The 21,566-nt window shown below is 48.2% G+C and overlaps 1 protein-coding gene across 1 annotated transcript in view; it reads right to left on the bottom strand.

Annotated features, from left to right (window-relative positions):
• Positions 1 to 1,189: 1,189 nt before the first annotated feature.
• Positions 1,190 to 21,566, bottom strand: part of NPHS1 (NPHS1 adhesion molecule, nephrin) — a 52,150-nt gene continuing 31,773 nt past the window's right edge. Inside the window, exons 20-30 of the mRNA XM_081868676.1 lie at positions 17,398 to 17,554; positions 12,314 to 12,465; positions 11,830 to 11,941; positions 10,718 to 10,899; positions 9,279 to 9,335; positions 6,455 to 6,577; positions 5,627 to 5,651; positions 4,836 to 4,926; positions 3,429 to 3,531; positions 2,867 to 2,988; positions 1,190 to 1,445 (exon numbers count right to left, since the gene is read on the bottom strand). Coding sequence (XP_081724802.1) covers positions 1,317 to 1,445; positions 2,867 to 2,988; positions 3,429 to 3,531; positions 4,836 to 4,926; positions 5,627 to 5,651; positions 6,455 to 6,577; positions 9,279 to 9,335; positions 10,718 to 10,899; positions 11,830 to 11,941; positions 12,314 to 12,465; positions 17,398 to 17,554 — 1,253 coding nt within the window. The 3' untranslated portion in view covers positions 1,190 to 1,316. The remainder of the gene's footprint in view (positions 1,446 to 2,866; positions 2,989 to 3,428; positions 3,532 to 4,835; positions 4,927 to 5,626; positions 5,652 to 6,454; positions 6,578 to 9,278; positions 9,336 to 10,717; positions 10,900 to 11,829; positions 11,942 to 12,313; positions 12,466 to 17,397; positions 17,555 to 21,566) is intronic.

Here is a 21,566-nt window from a genome sequence, read left to right as displayed (position 1 = left end):
CACTTTTTAATCTTTTCCGCTGTCTCCGTCTCACACTGCCTACACTCCGGCCCCGGTGCAGAACCTGTGAACCCATCAGCACTCGCCTGCTTGCGCCTTTCTCTCACTGCCAGCATTCTTGGACCACAGTCCCACAAACAAAGGAAAAGAGGGAATAGAAACACAAGAGAGGGAAGGGTTGAGGTCTGCTATCAGAAGCGACTTCATGCCACACAGCCAAGCCCCAGATAATTTGCTCATTTTGCTAGCAGCCATGTACCTGGCGCTTCTAAGGAAACCAGAGAAAGCAAAAGCGCAGTGTAGCTTTGAAATCAGCGGTTGAAATCAGGGCAGGTTTGAATGGGTCGGTCCCAGGCGCACCAACTCTATGAGGCTGAGGTGTCTTTGGCCCCCTCGATATTTGTTGGCAGGGGACCAGGTCCCCTCAAGGTTGAGGGGGCGGAGGAGGCCAAACACAGGGAGGAAGAGGAAGAGGCAGCTCTCTGTGAATGAAGAATGCCAGGAGCCAGGCTAAGAGTCTGTGGAGGGAGCATCTTGGGCTGCTAGCAAGGCAAGGGCTGTGTCAGGCAGGAAGCCACTGCCGCTGGAGAGCAGCAGTCAGAGCTGTGGGGCCTTCTGCTCCTGAAATGTGCCTCTGGGATGTGGGGGGGCTGAGTAGAGCTGAGGTGGCACTGCTGCTGCCTGCATTCCCCCTCATGGCTGCCAGAAGGGGAAGGTCCAGGGGAAGAAAAGGAAGGCAGCATGTCCCTGAGGAGGTGGCAGAGGTAGCCAAGGAGCAGCAAGGGAGACGGAGGCACATGTGGGGCAGCACCTTCTCTCCTCAGGTCAGGTATGGTGACAGTGGCCTTCTCTAGACAATGCAACAGTCACACACACACGCAACACATGCTGGGCCCCCTCCATATTGGGCGCAAGTCAGCGCCTCTTTTCAGTCCACCATCTTGATTCAAAATGGCACCTGATTGTATCCAAACGTAGATAAAAAGCTGCTCTTCGATCTCAGAGCTGTCATCCCAAAGTGGATTACAGTATCTTCCAAGGTTTCCAAATTCATAGCGAACAAACAAATCACTTTCAAAAATATATGGTAGATTTATTTATTGCAACCTTTCCTCCAAGGAGTTCATGGTGGGTGTGCATGGTTCTTTATCCCCCTCCCCCCGCTCCTCATTTTAGCCTCACAACAACCCCCCTGCGAAGTAGGTTAGGCTGAGAGACGGTGCCTGGCCCAAGGCGTCACCCAGCAAAGCTTCATGGCTGAGTACGGATTCGAATCCTGGGTGACGGATCAGAAGCAGCCTTGCTGCAGCTTTTGCTCAGACCAGCTCCCCTCGTTGCTCAAAAGGCAGATCCCCATCCAGGGGCAGAAAATCTGCCACAGGGTCGTAGACCTGTGTCACGTCCGCATAGCCATCCACTGATCTTCTGCTTCGCTGATAATCACCCTAGATATAAGGGAAGAAAGACTTGCTGAGGTTCCCTCCATTTCCCAACTGCAGGAGACAATGGGCGGAGGCCAGAGGTATCACTGACTCACCACCACTGTAACTAAATGGAGCTGCCATGTGTGGGAGCACTCTACCTCTGAACACCAGCTCTACAGCAGGAGGCCATTGCCTACATGTCCTGCATCTGGTTGGCCCAGGCTGACAAACAAGAGCTGGGCTAAATGGATTCTGGCCTCATCTATCAAGGCCAAAGCCCCAGCCCCCATTCCTTTAATGAGAAAGGGCACAGCTTGGTGGTCGGGCATCTGCTTTCAATCCTAAAATAGAAAAATATAGCAGGTAAAATATCCCTGTGGATAGCTCAGTTGGTAGAGTGTGAGGCTCTTAATCTCAGGGCTGTGGGTTTGAGCCCCACATTGGGCAAATGAATCCTGCATTGCAGGGGGTTGGACTAGATGACCCTCATGGTCCCTTCCAGCTCTACAGTTCTAGGATTCTAATCCCATCCAAGATGTGACAAGACTCCTGCTTGAAAGCCTCGAGAGGGGCTGACTGTCAGCATAGACCAAGAATGGGGAACTTGTGGCCCTCCAGATGCTGTTGGACTGCAACTCCCATCAGCCCCAGCTAGCATGGTCAGTTATCAGGAATGATGGGAGCTGTAGTTCAGCAACCTCAAGAAGGCCACAGGCTCCCCATTCCTTGCACTGACCATTCTGAGTTGATGGACCATGGTCTGACTCTGTCTGAAGCAGCTTCCTAAGGAGGCAGGGCTATAGCTCAGAGGCAGAGGGCACGTTCTATGTGCAGAAGGTCCCAGGCTCCACCCCTGGCATCTCAACTAAAAGGACCTGCGGTGGTGGGAGAGACCTCTGCCTGAGATGAATGACTGCCTGTCAGAGTAGGCAGTACTGACCTGACTCGGTATAAGGCAGCTTTCTATGTTCCAGAACTTGTTTTTCAATCTGAAAAAAAGTTTTGTGGAGTCCTTTTTCCTACCAGTCCAGCAGGTGCCAGTCTACTTCCTCTCCTCATTGGGCAAATGTGGTTGCTGGTAGAAAGGTCCCAAATTCAATCCCCAGCATTTCCAGATAGGGCTGGGAGAATCTCCTGCTTGAAACCCTGCTGAGCTGCTGCCAGTCAGTGTGGACAACACCGAGCTACATGGACCAATGGTCTAACTCAGTACAAAGCATCTTCCTATCTTCCAATATAATATACACTACAGGGCTAATATGGGACACTCTCTGACTTCCTTTTGGGTGTCTTTTTTGAAATGAGGAAGGTGGAGGAAACGAGGGAATCCATGACTCACAATGAAACATACAAGAGAGGACAAGTCCTGTGGACTTGGTTCAGAAGGAGCGTTCATTGTGACTCTCTTCCCCCACTGTTAAGCCTCTTCCCCAGGTACTCACAGCATACTCATAAATCCATGATTCCTCCTGGGGGTACCATCTCTCATACAGAGGCTTCATTTCTTCATACTGCCGGGGCAGCCTCACTTCCTCGTACTCGTGCTGACCTGGAGAACCAAGCCCTGTGGGTGCAATATCGGGGTCTGCAGTGATGAAGGAAGCCTGCCTTCAGGGACCTGAGATTGTTCCTCAGGAGCAGGGATGGGGCCACTCTCTGCCTGGCCCTTGGAATTCTCCCCAGGCCCCACCTCTCAGTGGTCCAGCTTCTCCCCCTGAGCATTTTGCCTGGTTGGAATGTATCCTTGAACTCTGGTGGTTCCTCTTGCTTGTTTGGATGAAGACAGCGAGAGAGTGTGTAGCCTAATGTACAAAGGCAGAAACTAAATCTGCTGCTTCTCCCACCACTGACACATGACCCACGGAAAGTTGCCCGGATGGGAATGTCACCCTAGTGCTGAAACAGAGCACTGATATTTGGGATTTGCTGTGATTCCAGATTATGGTACTGTGGCTTAGAGGGAAAAGCGGGCAGAGGAGAAATAACATGTCAACACCTGCCCACCTGTGACACTAGCATCCATCTCACTGTCAGTGTGGTGGCCTGGCTGGGACCAGCCCCTTGCAGTAGCCTCAGTGCCTGTTGATGTTGTCTTGGGAGAGCTCCCCTGCAGAGAAAGACCAAACCAACCAGCTCTATTCCCAGGAAAAAGGACAATATCTACTGCCTGTATCAGGTCCACTGACCCCCGTCCATTGTCCCTTCTTTGGCAGCTTCCAGCCATCTAACTTTCACATAGGGGACTTCTCAGGTACTAGGCAGTTTTTCACTAGGAATCTATCAGAGCCCCTTGTTGGCAGCTCAAAATCCTAAGAAGGTCTACTGTGATTTTTCCCCCCAAAGCAAGGTCAAATTTCTCGCACTCCTATGAAGGTTGACCCTGATCGTGGAGAGTCTGGAAACCATGGTCTACAACAGCCTTGGCCAACCTGATACTCTCTAGATGTTTTCGGACTACAACTCCCATCAGCCCCAGCCAGCCCTGCCATGCCAGCTTGGGTTGATGGGAGTTGTAGTCCAAAACATCTGGAGAGCACCTGGTTGGCGAAGGCTGGTCTATTGGGAGATGACTCTCTTTAGTATGAAACTATCTTGCTGCATTTTCTACAGTATTTTGCCTGTGTCCTCCTTGCCGCTGCATGGAACATGGTAACAGACCTTTGAATCTGTAAGTAAAATATTTTAAATTTACCCACACAAGTGGGTAACAAAGATTCATACATTTAATTGCCTCCTACAATTTGTGCTAAACTTCACTGGCTAGTGTAAATTATCCCTATTGCAGAAACTGGATTGACTGATGCAGAATTCTGAACTCCCTGTAAAACTGACTGTGCATTGTACCCAACTAAGGGTGGAACCGTTGAAATGAATGGGCCTACATTACTCATGTCCATTAATTTCAATGGGTCTACTCCAAGTAGGACTAACATTGAACATAACCTTGTTGCACAACACTGCAACATTTACTTTTTCGGGGGCTGAAGCCTTGATGTTGAATGGGTGTTACCAGTGAGCAGATCCAGTTGCCTTTGTCTCAATGTCAAGTTTGCCTCCCTTGGGGGAAAAAACAGCAAACTTAAAAAGAAGCACTGGGAACAAAGGATGGAGCTGTTCCCCACCCCCACCCCGATAGATTTATTTTTCTTTGTGGTTGTTGTATTCCTGGACTCTTGTTGCCATGGTTGCTGCCTTTTGTACCAGCTTCTGCACCCATGCATCTCCAGACCATCTGCAGACCACAACAGGCAGTCTATATTCTCTGTATCATGAAAAAATTCACCTACTAATCTCAGCCAAGGAAGATATTGCTGAAGGCACAAGACTAGACCTGGCTGGGTTCTTTTCTGGTCCTACATGCTACCTGGATGTTGTACCCACAATTCCCAAGCCCCAGAGAGATGTGCTTACCTCAGAGCTCTGCTCCTCCAGCTGGGCTGGCCGCGTGCCAAGTTTCAGCCACTTGCTCACTGCATAGTTGTTCCCAAATCTCACCTTTCCCCTGAAATAGCAACAACATTCTGGGGAGGGTGATCAACTAGGGTGAATGAGGAATGCCCCACTAATCTCAGTCTGCCCTCAGTCAGCCCCTGCCTGCCCGTCTTACTTACAACAAATCAGAGGGTAGCTCTTCCTCTCATTAGCTCCACCTCCAAATCTCATTGGCTCTTGATCCACACCATTGGTTTCACCGCCTTCAATCCTCCAAGTCTTATTGAGCCGCTAGCTACCACTCAGTACCCCATAAGCCTTTTCAGGCTACGGCACTGGTGTCTAGTGGTTTAGCAGTTGATTTTGCCTAAAAGCTTTTTTTTGGGGGGGGGAGATCTCCTGGGCCTTTAACAGCCACATAACCGGAAAGAAAATTGGTCAGTGCATTGTCCCTCCAGATGTGCTGCTGTGAAAGGTTTCACCTGAAGAGCTGTTCAGTGGTGGAGACTGACTCAAGAGGTGGTGGAGGTATTTAAAGCAGAGGGTTGACAGCCACCAGTCAGGGATGCTCTGGTTGCATCCTGCATTGCAGAGCCTGAATTGAATGGGGTTAAGCTAGATGACTTCCACATCCCCTTCCAACTTGATGGTTCTAAGCAGCGTCTCCTAGTCTCACAGTTGCTACATGTGCAAAAGATAATTCTGTGGAAAGTGGTGGGTACTTCCCCCCCCCCCCCGGCCTCCTTCCCTCCTGCCCAGTTAATACTTACTTGACTTCTTCTTGGGTTCCATCAACTGCAAGGAGAAAGAGAAACAAAAGAAGGGTCATACAAAGGCAGTGGGTGGGTGGGTGGGTGGGAGTCAATGGAGCCCAACACTGTGGAAGGAGCAGCTCCCCCGTCCGAAAAAATTACAACATTAAGGCGAAGGGGGTGAGTTTAGAGAAAATGCACATAAAGGAAATGGATGGGGAGGAACTGGATTCAATTTGCATCTAAAGGTAAACCCAACTAAGTCACACTTTCTGAAATTATCCCAAAGCAAAATGCAGTCATTCATTGACATTCATTGGATTTTGCAACACACCACACAGGACGTGGGCACAAAAATGCATGTACTGATGCAAAGTGTGTGCACAATGCATATATCCCTGAAAATAATAGATTGCTTTAAGGGAAATCCCTTTGCAAAAAAATGTATATCTCAGGAACAAGGTACATAAACACAGGTGTCTAGTAATATAAATTCACACTAAAATGCTGACGAATTCTCATTTGGGCTTTAAAATGACATCACAAGCTGATGTGAAAACAGGGAGAGCTGAACAGAAGACTGGGAAAATGAGAAATGGAGAGAACCTGGACAGATTCACTCCTTGCTACTTAGGTGGGACATGATAGCGGTGTATAAAATAATGCAATGGCATGAAAAATGTGGATAGGGAGCAAAAACCTTCTTCATGTTATTAGAACTGGAGAGCCAGTCAATGATTCTGAATTTACCTTCAGTGCCCAGTGTTTCTAGGGCTCTTATGCAGAGCAGACAGTATGAATTTCCCCATGCCCCATTCCTTAGTAGTGAGCTATGGCTCTGCTTACCTTTGGGAGTTCGGACCTGTCGCCGGCAGAGTAAACAGCCCAGGAAGGACAAGTTGGAAACTATCAGAAGAACCCCTAAGGTGCTGAGGAGCCCAACAAGAGAAAGAGGCAGCAAAGGGCTCACTGGGGAAGAATGAAAAAGTTTAAAAGGTGAGGGCACAGAGGAAAGCAGCTCCCTCGCCGCCACCATGATGGTAATAGTAATAATAATAATAATAATAATAATAATAATAATAATAATAATTTATTTATACCCCGCCCATCTGGCTGGGTTTCCCCAGCCACTCTGGGTGGCTTCCAACAGAACACCAAAATACAATAACCTATAAAACATTAAAAGCTTCCCTAAACATGCAGTCCTCCTTTTACTGCAACCACCTCCATCGTTTTACACCACCTCCATCGTTCTGCCCGGACACTGAGGTCCAGCGCCGAGGGCCTTCTGGTGGTTCCCTCCCTGCGAGAAGCCAAGTTACAGGGAAGCAGGCAGAGGGCCTTCTCGGTAGTGGCACCTGCCCTGTGGAACACCCTCCCACCAGATGTCAAAGAGAAAAAGAACTACCAAACTTTTAGAAGACATCTAAAGGCAGCCCTGTTTAGGGAAGCTTTTAATGTTGAATAGGTTGTTGTATTTTAGTGTTTTGTTGGAAGCCGCCCAGAGTGGCTGGGGAAACAGCAGATTTGGACAGAACTGTTAGGGCCGGCTGTACCATGAGACATTACTCGGGCAGCGTATCACGAGGAACAGAGCAGGATGGGAAAAGGCAGAGATGTCCCATTGTCATGTGCTGGCCCTAGGAAAAGTTTTACTGCAGCCTTCCTACTGTCTGCCCCTCTTTCCCCAAAACCTGAGTGTCTCATATACTCCAACTGAGGAGAGGGAGAGGGCACAGGTTTGAAAGAAAAGCTTTTTTTTTTTTCCCTTAAGGGAAATTAAAACTACACTGGTTTGCAAAGTGTTATGATAATGCACTAAGTGATACAAGTGGAGAAGAGAGAGAATTTTGATTTCATTTGCATTTCAGTGAGAAAGTGCCTACATACCAAAACGATATATTATAGGAAAGTGTGCATATAAATGCATATATTCATGAAAGCACATACAAAATGCATTGTGCTGGGGGAAATCACTTGCAAAGATGTGTAGGCTGGTTAAAACCGCATACAAAAATATGCTTGCTAGGGTTGCCGTATTCCGAAGAGCCGAAAAGAGGACACATTTGCCGACTTCTACTTTTAACTATGGATTGCTATGATGACTCTCAAATTACACAACCACGAAAAAGAGGGCATGTCCTGGAAAAAGAGGACATATGGCAACCCTGTGAGAAATCTGCACTGAAACCCTTACACGTTTTCATGTGGAATTCAGTGTTTTTTAGAAAAATCTCAAATGGCTGCAGAAAGGTGGAGAAGTACGTTTAGGGTCAGAAAAATAAGATACTGAGAGAAACCAAAATTGACAGATTCATCCATTCCTAGTGGTAATTGACTAATGACTGGCTTATCATTTTAAAAAAGTTTCCTGCTGCTGCCAGCGAGGAGGTTTGCCAACTGACCATACAGTCTTGTGTGGCCTGCTTATGTGCTTTTAATCTGTGTGTGACCTACAGAAATCGTCACCTGACATTTTACACAGTATGGAGCATTGTCATTTGCTAATGTCTACAGTTCCCATAACTGCCTGGGGGGAGAGGAGCAGGTGCTGCTGAAAACGCTGGCAAACCTACCCAACATACTTGCATTTCCACATCCCGCACAGTAGACTCTGATCAACCATTGATCCATTATCTGGCAAAAGCAACCACTATAAAAGATTGAAGAGTGCCTGGAAAATGCAATATCCCTGCAACAGGCTCACCGCCTCGAGCATATCGATGGAGCGTGCACATCAAATGGAAACTTTTACACATTCATTGTGCAATAAACTAAATGTGCCAGAAGCCGTATGCAATCGACAATCAAAGCTGTTTGTACTCGGTGCCAAAATGAAACCGAAAGCAAAATCCAAATTGCAGAGAGAGGGAGAGAGAAGACCTGGAAAAATATCAGCATTGTGTCTTTGCAAATTTTCTATTGTTCTGCTTCTATACTAAACACTGGGGACATCACAGGGCTCAGGCTTCAGCTGCTAACCTCTTCTCTCACTCAGGCTCCCTCTGCATTCCAAAATATTCCTGTGTACAGTGGTACCTCGGGTTACATACGCTTCAGGTTACATACGCTTCACGTTACACTTCTGCTAACCCAGAAATATTACCTCGGGTTAAGAACTTTGCTTCAGGATGAGAACAGAAATCTTGCTCTGATGTCACGGCAGCAGCAGGAGGCCCCATTAGCTAAAGTGGTGCTTCAGGTTAAGAACAGTTTCAGGTTAAGAACAGACCTCTGGAACAAATTAAGTACGTAACCAGAGGTACCACTGTATTACCATTGTACGGCAAACCTATCTCTGTAGACTAGAAACATAGGTTTGCATCTGTTGCTGTTTTAAGGAACACAGTGGTTGTTGGGATACTGACTACTGTATCACACACCGACATTTTGACTTGAGCAATTCAGCAATTATTAATAGATAACTAGAGGTGGAAGGTACCCTGAGGATCATCCAGTCCAACCCCCTGCAATGCAGGGAAATGCAGCTGTCGCTTACGGGGATTGAACCTACAACCTTAGCATTACCAGCACCAAACTCTAACCAACTGAGCTATCCATACATTCAGCCCTGACTGCAACAGAGCATCAAGGCAGAGAGGGCCACAGCAGGAAATGGCTCTCTCAGCAACATGGACTTCAACTCTACTAGTTGTTAACATTTTACTACCTGGTTCAGGTAGAGATGGCGTTTTGGGTTCTCTGTCAATTGTTTCTTCCTCACGCCCTAGAAGAGAACACATTAAACCACGATGGAACATAGTGTCCAGATTCTGATAGCATCAGAACAGGACAATTTGCCTAATACAAGGATGGTCATTTCAATGTGATGCTATAGGCTGGGTCAGGAAGGGTAAGCAAAATCCCATACCTTCAGGAAAAAAGAATGGAAGTCACAGAAATCTGCCACTTTCCAGTACTTGAGTCACTGCTAACCTGCTCTTCTGTTGCAACCCAGCTCTACAGCATGCTTAGCATAACAGTTAATCCAGGATCATTTTGCCACTCTGTTTCTCACTTATTACATGCTTATACTTTCCTTTAGGGATGCAGGTGGTGCTGTGGGTTAAACCACAGAGCCTAGGGCTTGACGATCAGAAGGTCGGCGATTCAAATCCCCGCAATGGGGTGAGCTCCCGTTGCTGCCAACCTAGCAGTTCGAAAGCACGTCAAAGTGCAAGTAGATAAATAGGTACCACTCCGGCGGGAAGGTAAAACAGTGTTTCCGTGCGCTGCTCTGGTTTGCCAGAAGCAGCTTAGTCATGCTGGCCACATGACCCAGAAGCTGTACGCCGGCTCCCTCGGCCAATAAAACAAGATGAGCGCTGCAACCCCAGAGTCATCTGCAACTGGACTTAATAGTCAGGGGTCCCTTTACCTTTACCTTACTTTCCTTTAGGAACTCAGAATAGTTTACCTGACTCCCTCTCCACCCCTTCCCATTTTATTATCCTCACAGTCACCAAGAGAGGCAGGCAAGATTGAGAGAGCAACTGGCGCAAGGTCAGAAATTGATCACTAGACAGAGATTTGAATCTGGATCTCTCCTGTTCAAATGCAATGCTCAGCCTACTGCACAGCACTGCCGATTACTTCTTGAAGTGCAGGCCACTGTTAGGGAGTCATTCATCCAGAAAGTGGGAGTAGCACTCAGAGCATGCGCAGCTTCAGCTGGAAGTGCCGATAAAAGGAGGACTTCCGTTTTCACTTTTTGCAGACGACTGACCAACAAGTGCTGTCTCTGCAATCTGTTGCGTCATGACTGCCGATAGACTGTGTCTGCCTACATTATTGCTAAAGAGAAAGAGGGAATGAAACATTACAGCTGTTGCTATAATGACTGTAAACAGTGCTACCGTGGTGCGTTTATGACCAATCAAGCAATATATCACTTGACTGAGTTTTACGGCGTCTCTGAGTGTTTCTTCTCAAGGTGTAGCTTCAGTTGCTGACCACTGCTTCCAGAAACTCTGCTAAATGGATGAAAGCTTCTAACGAGGTGCCTACACACAAGTATACTCACACAGTGAAAGTGTGGTTGAATGTGACCTTTAATAGCCACACCCTTTTGCTGGCTCCATCCTTGCTAAACAGTAAGGTGCTCCTTACCTGTAGTTGTGACACTCAGTCCTGCCCCACCATCAGCAAAGTCACTTTCACCAAGGGCATTGCGGGCATTGACGGAGACATTGTAGACGGTGTTTGGGCGCAGGCCCATCAAGGTGAATGCCGGAGACTGTGGCGGAAAGACATCCACATACCTAAAGCTGGGAGCTGCTGGCCAATGGTACCTGGATGGAAGTGGGCGAAAAAGAGGCGCAATTGAAAAGTGCCATTTAATGTCCAACATTCCCATAAGAACATACGCTCAGCCTGCTGGACGAGGCCTCTTTTAAAGCCATCCAAGTTGGTGGCCGTCACTGCCTCCTCCTCCCTCCTTCCCATTGTAAAACTGATGGTGGTACTTGGTTCAAGAAACATGCTCAGGTAAGTTATTCTGCTTTTCAGACAGAGGACAGAGAGGAACACACAACTGCAGTTTCTGGCTTGCTTGTCCTGGCTACCAATCAGTTTCAAACCCAACTCAAAGGGTTGTTTTTGACCTCTGAAGCCTTGCATGGCTTGGGACCTCAAGGACCACTTTTTCACCATATGAACCACCTAATCCTGAGGTTGCCATTTAAGGCCCTTCTCTATTTGCTCCCCTCCAAAAGATGTTTGGAGGGTGGCGATGAGAGAATTATCAATTTGCATTTCTTAGTGAAGAAAGTATTGATCTGATGTGTAGAGATATTTCCTATTCTACTTCATTCAAGCTTCTCTGTGTGAAAGAAACAAGCAGAAGGTTTGTGATGTTTGGGTTATTCCTTCAGGGAAGCTACTTTGGATCAATACTGAGTTTTTTCTGCAGTATACCCACTACTGTGGAATGCTCTCCCCGAGAAAGCTGCTCTGGGATCGACTTTGTCATCTTTCTGAAGCCAGACAAAGATATATTTACTTTTAGTCTAATAGTGCAAGAGCATACACTGTCATTTTGGCTTAATATTTTTTTTTTTACCAAAGCTTATCCACAAGGGAGTCTTTGGAACTGTTAGGGAGCCAGGAGATCTCCTTACCAAACCAATTCCCATAGCTCCCTGTTTTAAACAACGGACCTGTTTCATTTTTAAAGATTCCCATTTGAGTAATGTTTGTGGCTTTTGCCAAATGACTCCTACCTGACACGAAAGCTTTGCTGAAGCCCTCCGTCAAAGCCAGGGCTCCACTCCAAAGCCAGCCAGTTGTGGGCAACACCTACAACCTTTAGCCCTGATGGTGGGTCAGGGCGGCCTGGTGAGAAAGAAATGAACTGTTTAAGAACTTGTAAAAAGGGATAGTGAGTCTTTGCCCCTCATATTCAGTTGATACATATGCCAAGTCTACAACTTAGATCAGGGGTAGGCAAACTAAGGCCCAGAGGCCGGATCCGGTCCAATTGCTTTCTCAATCCGGCCCACGGACGGTCCGGGAATCAGCGTGTTTTTACATGAGTAGAATGTGTCCTTTTATTCAAAATGCATCTCTGGGTTATTTGTGGGGAATAGAAATTTGTTCATTTCCCCCCAAAAAATATAGTCCGGCCCCCCACAAGGTCTGAGGGACAGTGGACTGAAAAAGGTTGCTGATCCCTGACTTAGATCTTAGTGGCCCATTTGTCCTTACTGGTACTAAGTAGCTGGATGTCGAGGGTATCTGTGCCCAGTTCATTGCTGGCTGTGCAGGTAAAGGTGGCATAGTCAAGAACGGCGCTCACATTGGCAATGGTTAAGGTGCTGGTGTGCAAGGAGCCCTCATGTTCTGCAGCCACAGTATACCTGGAAGAAGGTAATGACGGCAAGAGATCAGGTAGAAAAGAATAATAGAATCCTAGAATAGTAGCGTTAGAAGGGACCACAAGGATCATCTAGTCCTCCAGGCACGAATTTGACAATGAGTGAGTGCCCAGGTTCTCCAGGGATATCTACTTACAAGCCATCCACTCTGCCAGCTGGACTTCCAGGAGTTGCCAAACCTGCTGTTCATCCACCAACAAGTTTTCTGTGAGTCTTGCAGACGACCAGGAGAAGTTCCCCACCCACCCAGCTTTCGGTCACTGCTGCCTCTACCATTCCTCAGCTACCCCTTTAAGAAATCATAGAGTTGAAGTGGTTTAGGTAGACTAGTGTGGGGCTCAAACCCACAACCTTGAGATTAAGAGTCTCATGCTCTGCCATCTGAGCTAGCTAGGCAGTCTCCTACCGATTGACAATCTTTCCAGATCTTTCGTGGAGGATAGCGCTATCCATGGCTACCAGCCACGATGGCTATGTTCTCCCTCCACAGTCATTGCTCCCTCAGTGCCAATTGCTGGGGGTCACAAGTGTGGGCTGTTGTTGTTGCTCTGTGTTCCTGCTTGCAGGCTTCCTGTAGGCACCAGTTTGGCCACTGTGAGAACAGGATGCTGGGTGGGGGTTGGCCATTGGCTGATGCAACAAGGGCTCTTCTCAGATTTGTATTTCAAGATCAAAACACAAATGATATCTCAGTTCGCCCATTGAAAACAGAAGCTGAAGGCAAGTTGCAATGTAATGAAGCACTCTGTCAATAAGAACACAAGGACTTCATTTTCTGCGAGGATGGAGATCAAGAGCTACTTTTACAAAGAGAGAAGAGTGTGTCCTTCTGCACTGCTTCTGTACTGCTGATTCCCCCCTCCCCTTATTTCTTAAGATTTCATTGTTAGATGTGTATTAAAGTCAGGGCTTTTTTTCCAAGCCGTTCCAAGCCGTTTCCCAACTCAGTTCCGACACCTCTCATGTGGGTGCCATTGTCATTATAACAAGGGAAGTGTTCGTGGTGAGTTCTGGCACCTCTTTTTCTAGAAAAACAGCACTGATTTAGTTGTACCTGAGGTGAGTAGGTAATAACTTAGCTTAGGAGAAACTGTATTTTAGCATGCATTCCTTATACTTATAATTGCATTTGCGTGTCAAAGCCCCCAAGCCACCCCCATGAGAATAACGACACAAGGACACAGAATTTTAGGTTAATGTTAACGGGCACAAGGCTGAAAAGGGGCGATTCAGTATCGCGCCGTGGTTTAAATTGGCCCCGGACACACACCCCAAGCAACCTGATTGGCCACTTGGCTACCTGGCATGGCTGGGCCTCCCCAGCGTAAGGCGGGACGCTGTCCTGCCACCACGCTGAGGGGGGAGGCTCAGCAGCTCGCCCGCAACGTGTCCCCACAAAGAGGTGGAGCCAATTTATCTAACTGCTTTGAGGATTTGGGGGGGGGGGTATCATTGTGGTCTAAACCACTGAACCTTGGGATTGCTGATCAGAAGCTCCCATTGCTCGGTCCCTGCTCCTGCCAACCTAGAAGTTCGAAAGCACGCCAAAAAAGTGCAAGTAGATAAATAGGTACCACTGAAGCAGGAAAGTAAACAGCGTTTCTGTGCGCTGCTCTGGTTTCGGTGTTCCACTGCACCAGAAGTGGCTTAGTCATGCTGGTCACATGACCCCAACATGGAGCCTGCCCCCTCGTGCAGTTAAAAACAGATTAGGCATGATTTCAATGGCTGGGTGTGGCATGAATAGAAAGTGGCAACGGCCCTCTCTCCTCACACAGGTCTCCACTTCAATTGCACTCTGTGTTGGTATGGGAAATCACACATCCTCACAGAACTCTGTGTCACATGTAGTTTCATCCACAGCCTGAAGAACTTGGGAACCCCACATAAACCCCATTTTATTCTGTTTTTAATCTGTTGGGGGCTGCCCAGAGTGTCTGGGGAAACCCAGCCAGATAGCTGGGGTATAAATAATAAATTATTATTATTAATCACTTTGAATTTCGTGATACATTGGGGGGGAATAAAAAACTGTCTGTGGACAAACGCCGGCTCCCTCGGCCTGTAAAACGAGATGAGCACTGCAACTGCAGAGTCGTCTGCGACTGGACTGTCAAGGGTCCTTTACCTTTACCTTTTTTAGATATAATGTTATGTTTGCACATATATATTTTTGTTATGTTCTATGTTGTAAACTGCCCTGTAGTATTTTTGACAAAGGGCAGTTTATAAATTTAAATAATAATAATAAATAATAATAATCACTGCCTTCTGGATCAGGCCAGCGGCCCATCTCATCCAGCCTCCTGTTTTTACAGTCGCCAACCAGATGCCCAGGAGAAGCCAAAAGCAGGACCTGAGAATAGCAGCCTCCTTCTCTCACTCTGAGGTATCCAGCAAATGGCATTTGGAAGCACACAGCCTCCAGCAGTGTGGGTAGAGCAAAGACATCTGGGTTAGTAGCCAACAATAGCTCCTGCCCTTAAAATGCCTAAAGCAGGAAACAGGATAAAAATTGCTTTAAGGTTTAGGAGTGGAATTTGCCTGAAATGTTTTTTTAAAAAAGATAAATAAATAAAATAAAATAAAATCCCATTTTTAATTTATATATAAAGCATGAACTTACAGATAAGTGTTCTGGTTATTTTTAATTTCAGACATGCTTCAGACTATTTATGGGTTATGGCTGACATTTAGCTGGAACAAATTAGACGCGTTAAGCTGCTCCACCCCCATTCTGCTATGCAAATCAGCACAGGAACATTAGTGGTATTTTAAACTTTTCCCAATTCAATGAGAACTGGGCTGGTTCCAGGTGACTACCAGACCTCTTGCCAGGTCTTTATTTGCTTCAACTGGCCAGCATCCATATCAGAACAAACTTCAGGCCAGAACTGAATCTGAGCCAGAACTGAACTGAACATTTTTAGTAGCATGGCTCCCATTATTCACCTTCTGTTTCCCTACTGCAGGGATGCAGCCCTTTGGATGACTCTGGACTGCAGCTCCCATCATCCCTGACCATTAGCCATACTGCATGGGGCTGATGGGAGTTGGAGTCCAACAACAACTGGCAAGCCACAGGTTTTCCTTGCCCTCCCCCCTTCTGAGATGAAAACAACTCGGGTCACATGAGCATCCCACACCTTCCCCTGAAATAATGCGAGGGTCCTATACACATGCTCAAGAAACCTCGAGAACACCTGCCATCAACAGCATATAAATTTTCCCTTGGCTTTTCTTCTGGCCCACATAGGACCAGCATGGATAGCTGGCTCAGGTGAATATCTGATGTTTCCTCCCTTTATGGTCTTGATTTGTGGGCTACACTAAAATGAGGCTGCATTTTAAGCTGTATTTTAAGCCATATTTTAATTGTTTTTGTTTTTTTTCTATTATGTTTTATTGTAATTTATATTTTTTGTTAGCCACCCTGAGCCCGGCCCTGGCTCGGGAGGGCGGGGAATAAATAAAAAATTATTATTATTATTATTATTATTATTATTATTATTATTATTATTATTCCTCCTTCTGCTGTGTCAGGACAGAGGAGCTTACTTTGGAGTAAGTGAATAAGTGGAAGGGGGAGACAACAGAGCATAGCTGTCAACTTTTCCCTTTTCTTGCGAGGAATCCTATTCCAAATAAGGGAATTTCCCTTTTAAAAAAAGAGAAATGTTGACAGCTATGCAACAGAGGCATGCAGGATGAAGGTGAGCCCAGCCCTGCAAGCGAGGCAGGGCTCCCCAGGATTGGTGAAAGAATGCTTGTCACATTTCAGGTGCGTCACAGAAGACTTGCACATTAGGCTGCTGCAGATACCAGAGTTATTGGGGCACTTAACTAGGAGGCCACCAGGGGATGAGAGTGTGGGATGATGCTATAGCCTTTACACTATAAGACAAACTAGGGGCTATAGCCTTTACACTATAAGACAAACTAGGGACACTGGGAAGGACATGATGCAACAAGCCAAAGATCCATCTACTCCAGCATCCTGTTCTCGCAGTGGCCAATCAGATGACAGAACAACCTGCGAGCAGGACATGAACCACAACAGCATCCTCAAATATCAGCAGTGGCCCACCTAGCGGGGGCAGACCCACCACACGAACCTCCCATCAGCAGCGTTGCTGGTGTGTACCAGGAACAAGAGGGGGGAAGTGGCAGAAAGGTTGGGCCGCGCAGATGCACCAGCAGAGCCAATCTAATGTGCCCACCGGGGCATCTGTACAGCCGTGTCCTCGCCACTGCCCTCACCACAGCTCCTTCTTGGCATACAGCCGCAGTGCTTTCGCAAGGAGGTTATTGTTGTGACTCTGTCCCACAGGATGAGCCGCTCCTGGCTAAGGATGGGAGGAGAAATTTGATTCAGTTCGCATTAAAAGTCAGACTTCTCAGATTTGCTCCTTCCAAAACACTACAAGAACCGAAACACAGGCAGTGCTTTGAAATTTGCACTTATCCGGATTTTGCAGCGCAGTTCTCCAAACAATTTTTTACAAAAATGCATATATTTGGGGGAAGTGTGTGGATATGCAAATGGGGATTATATATGGGAAAATGTTGTTGTTGTTGTTGTTGTTGTTGTTGTTGTTGTTGTTGTTGTTGTTGTTGTACCTGGCTGGGTTGCCCCAGACACTCCGCAAATTGCTTGCAAAAATGTCTACAACAGTCAATACTGCATACAAAAATGTGCTTATTAGGCAAAATTTGCACCAAAAAGCTAAAGAATTTTTCCTTTTTTAAGCAGGGGGAGGGGAGCAAATTGCTGCAGAAAAGTGGAGAACCAAGTTTAAGACTGGAAAAATTAGAAAATGAAAGAACCAGAATTGACGGATCCTTCTATCCCTTCTCATGCCTGTTATCAGGTTCCCTGCTCACGTACCTACCTGTTCACCTGAGAACTCTCACCTGGGGCTCTGAAGGTCAAGGGACACACCATTCTTGGCCCAGCTAAAGTGCACAGTAGGAACACCTTGAGCTCGGCACTGGAGCGCTGCCTGGCTTCTCCCATCTCCTGAAGCTGCCACTTTCCTCAGTCCAGGGCTCTTGATGATCTCTGGTGGGTCTGCGGTACAAGTGAGGGGAGTAGAACAAGGAAGAAATCATGAGAGTATTTGCAGCATTCATAAAAGAATGGTCTGTGAGGAGACTGAGCATATTTGCAACAGCCACCAGAGTTTTAGCTCCAACTTCAAAAGCAATAAAACCACAGTATTTAATTCTTGTTTCAATTTTACTGCGTAAGTTCATGTAAATCAGTGGGTATTATGAATTGTGTCCGATGAGAGTCCTACACAGACCCACTGAAACTAATGGGCATTTCCAATGGACCTACTCTGCGAGCTCAAGGGGCTGGATCCCAAGTTAGTCTGAGTAGACCCTGTAAAAGTAATGGACACAAATAACCATTCATTTCAGTGAGTTTTCTCTGAGCAGAACTGAGTTGAACACAGTGCTATGTATTGTGGAGTTTTATTACATGGGTTCAGATTTAAATTTTGTTGCTTTTATCTGTATCTCTGATCATTTCATAACACATAATAATAATAATAATAAATTTTATGTATATCCCGCCCTCCCCAGCCGAAGCCGGGCTCAGGGCGGCTAACAATAATCAAATAATCAAATAATCAAATAATCAAATAATCACACATTCAAAATATTCATTATAAAAATTAAAATCAAATTAGTGGCAACCGATTAAGCAATATTCTGTGCAGGTTGCCAGAGGAGGGAGTCAGGCTGCGCCCTGACCAAAGGCCTGGTGGAACAACTCTGTCTTGCAGGCCCTGCGGAAAGATGTCAGGTCCCGCAGGGCCCTAGTCTCTTGTGACAGAGCGTTCCACCAGATTGGAGCCGCAGCCGAGAAGGCCCTGGCTCTAGTTGAGGCCAGCCTAACCTCTCTGAGGCCTGGGACCTTGAGGATGTTATTATTTGCAGACCGTAGGTTTCTCTGTGGGGCATACCAGGAGAGGCGGTCCCGTAGGTACGAGGGTCCTAGGCCGTATAGGGCTTTAAAGGTTAAAACCAGCACCTTAAACCTGATCCTGTACTCCACCGGGAGCCAGTGCAGCTGGTATAGTACTGGGTGAATGTGATCTCGCAGCGAAGACCCCATAAGGAGTCTCGCCGCGGCATTCTGCACCCGCTGGAGTTTCTGGGTCAGTCTCAAGGGCAGCCCCACGTAGAGCGAGTTACAATAATCCAGTCTGGAGGTGACCGTCGCATGGATCACGGTGGCTAGGTCAGGGCGAGAGAGATAAGGGGCCAACTGCTTAGCTTGGCGGAGATGAAAAAATGCCGCCTTTGTTATAGCTGTAATCTGCGCCTCCATAGAGAGGGAGGTATCGAAGATTACACCCAAACTCTTAACGGACGGTGCTGGCACTAATTGCACCCCCGCAAGAGATGGGAGTTGCCCCCTCAATCCCATATCGTCCCGCCCCAGCCAGAGGACCTCTGTCTTCGAAGGATTTAACTTCAACCGGCTCCCACGTAACCATCCAGCCACAGCTTCCAGGCATCTCGCCAGTGTGTCCGGGGCCGAGTCAGGATGGCCATCCATCAACAGATAGAGTTGGATGTCATCAGCATACTGATGGCAGCCCAGCCCAAAACTCCGGACAAGCTGGGCGAGGGGGCGCATAAAGATGTTAAAAAGCATCGGGGAGAGAATCGCACCCTGAGGCACTCCACACACCAAGGAGTGGCGCGATGACAATTCCCCCCCAAGCGCCACCCTCTGTCCCCGACCAGAGAGAAACGAGCGCAGCTGTCAGGGGTTCAGAAGGAGAGACACAGGAGGGGGAGCAAATGGAGAGTGAGGAGGAGGAGTCCGAGGGGGGAGCAGGCAGTGACAGTGGAAAGAGTTATTCCACAAGCCTCTCCAGCGAATCGGAGGACTCACAGAAGGGAGCGCCGATGGCCAGAGCGAGGGGGGTTCCAGGGGGGAAGCCCCAGGAGGAAGGGGCCAGCGGGGAGTCCCTGAGCAGCAGTTGGAAATCAGGACCAGCTTCCCCACCAGAGCGCAGTGGGGAGGGGGAGTCCCAGGAATCGGGACCAGTGCTCTCACCACCAGCGGGAGGAGAGGAGTCAGGTTTGGTCACGCCCACATCAGGAAGCGGGGAAACGGTCAGGAGGAAGGTTACCGGCTGGGCGCACGCGCCAAGTTCAAATGTACAGGCGAGCGGCACAGCAGGGAGCCCGGGTAGGGAGCCAGGTCCTAAAGCCCGCCGGAAGGAAGGGGAAGACCAAGGGGGGTCAGCGTCAGAGGAGTCCAGGAAGGAGGAAACCCCAGAGGGCAGAAGGACCCAGCGAAGGAAAGAACAGCGTAGGAGGTGGAGCCGGGCTAGGATCTTAAACTGGTGTGGAAGGAGCAGTGAGTCAGAGGGGACTTAGCCGGTCTAGCGTCGAGACGTGGGTCTGCGCGCCCAGAGCTTTGAAATGGAAACTAAACTTCAATAAAGACTTTGTATATTATATCCACCGGGCGTTGGTCCTCTGTGAGCTGGGATCTAGAGGCAGACCTGACAGCAGCCATTGAAGGACTGTGCCCTGGATCCCCACGTCGGCAAGGCGGTGGTCCAGGAGTTCGTGATCGACCATGTCGAAGGCTGCTGACAGATCTAGAAGAATCAGCAGCCCCGACCCGCCTCGATCCAGCTGCCTGCGGAGATCATCTGTTAGGGCGACCAGAGCCGTCTCGGTCCCATGGCCAGCGCGGAAGCCGGACTGGAATGGATCCAGAGCAGATGTTTCATCCAGAAACCTACCAAGCTGTTCAGCAACCGCTCTCTCAATCACCTTACCCAGGAATGGGAGATTCGAGACCGGGCGGTAATTGGATAGATCTAAGGGATCTAATGATGTTTTCTTTAAGAGCGGACGCACCACTGCCTCCTTCAGTTCCCCTGGGAATATCCCGGTGCCAAGGGACAAATTGATGATATCCCCCAGGGGGGCCCGCACCTCGTCTGGACACGCTCTAATCAGCCATGACGGGCACGGGTCAAGAGGACAGGTGGTGGGCTTTCCAGCTCGGAGGAGTCTGTCCACATCGGCTGGAGATATCCGGTCAAAGTGGTCCAATACTGGACCCAAGGACAGTCGAGGGGCCTCCAGTTCCTTTATTGTATCCAAATTGGCAGGGAGGTCATGGCGGAGCAACAGGACCTTCTCCGCAAAAAAGCTCGCAAATGCCTCACAGCTGTGTGTCAGATTATTATTTAAATTTGGCTGTCCTTCAAGGGACGTTAAAGACCGAATTATACTAAATAATTGCGCTGGGCGAGAGCTAGCGGATGCAATGGAGGCCGAGAAGTAGGATTTCTTAGCGGCCTTCACTGCCATCTCATAGGTTTTCATAAAAGCCCTATAAGATGTTCTTGAGGCTCCGTCACGGCACCCCGCCATACTCGCTCTAGCCGTCTGAGGTCCCGCTTCATTTTCCGAAGCTCCTCGGTAAACCAGGGAGCCCGGTTTCTGCGGGGTCGCAGAGGGCGCTTAGGTGCGATCTCATCGATGGCTGCCAGGAGCTGGGTATTCCAGCCCTCAACAAGCTCAGTCAATGAGTCGCCAGGGGGAGCAAGGTCCCGCAAGGCTTGACGGAATCTATCAGGGTCCATCAGCCTGTGCGGGCGAGCCCAAATCGGCTCACCACCTAAGCAGGGTGGGGGTGGAAAGTCAATCCTAGCTTTCAGAGCGTAGTGATCAGACCATGGCACCTTCATCGAAGGAGACATGATCACATCTATACCGGCGCCAAAGATCAAATCCAGCGTGTGGCCTGCTTGATGTGTGGGGCCCGAAACAAACTGGGAGAGCCCTAGTGTCGCCATGGAAGACACCAAGTCCAGAGCCTGTGAGGAGGGAGTGGCATCAGCATGGAAGTTGAAGTCTCCCAATACCAATAGGTTAGGGAACTCCAAGGCCCAGCCGGCCACCGCCTCCAGCAGGCTTGACAAGGTGGCTGCTGGTGCGCTAGGTGGCCGGTACACCAGCCAGACAGCCAAGCTCTCCTCGGAGCCCCACACTAGGCCAACACATTCAATGCCAGGGATCGATGGCGATGGTAGAGC

This window comes from Podarcis erhardii (genome assembly GCF_964252035.2).
Source record: "Podarcis erhardii genome assembly, chromosome: 7".
Classification (NCBI taxonomy): domain Eukaryota; kingdom Metazoa; phylum Chordata; class Lepidosauria; order Squamata; family Lacertidae; genus Podarcis; species Podarcis erhardii.
The sequence above is the reverse complement of the archived record's forward strand: the minus strand, read 5'-3'. Positions and strand labels throughout refer to the sequence as shown.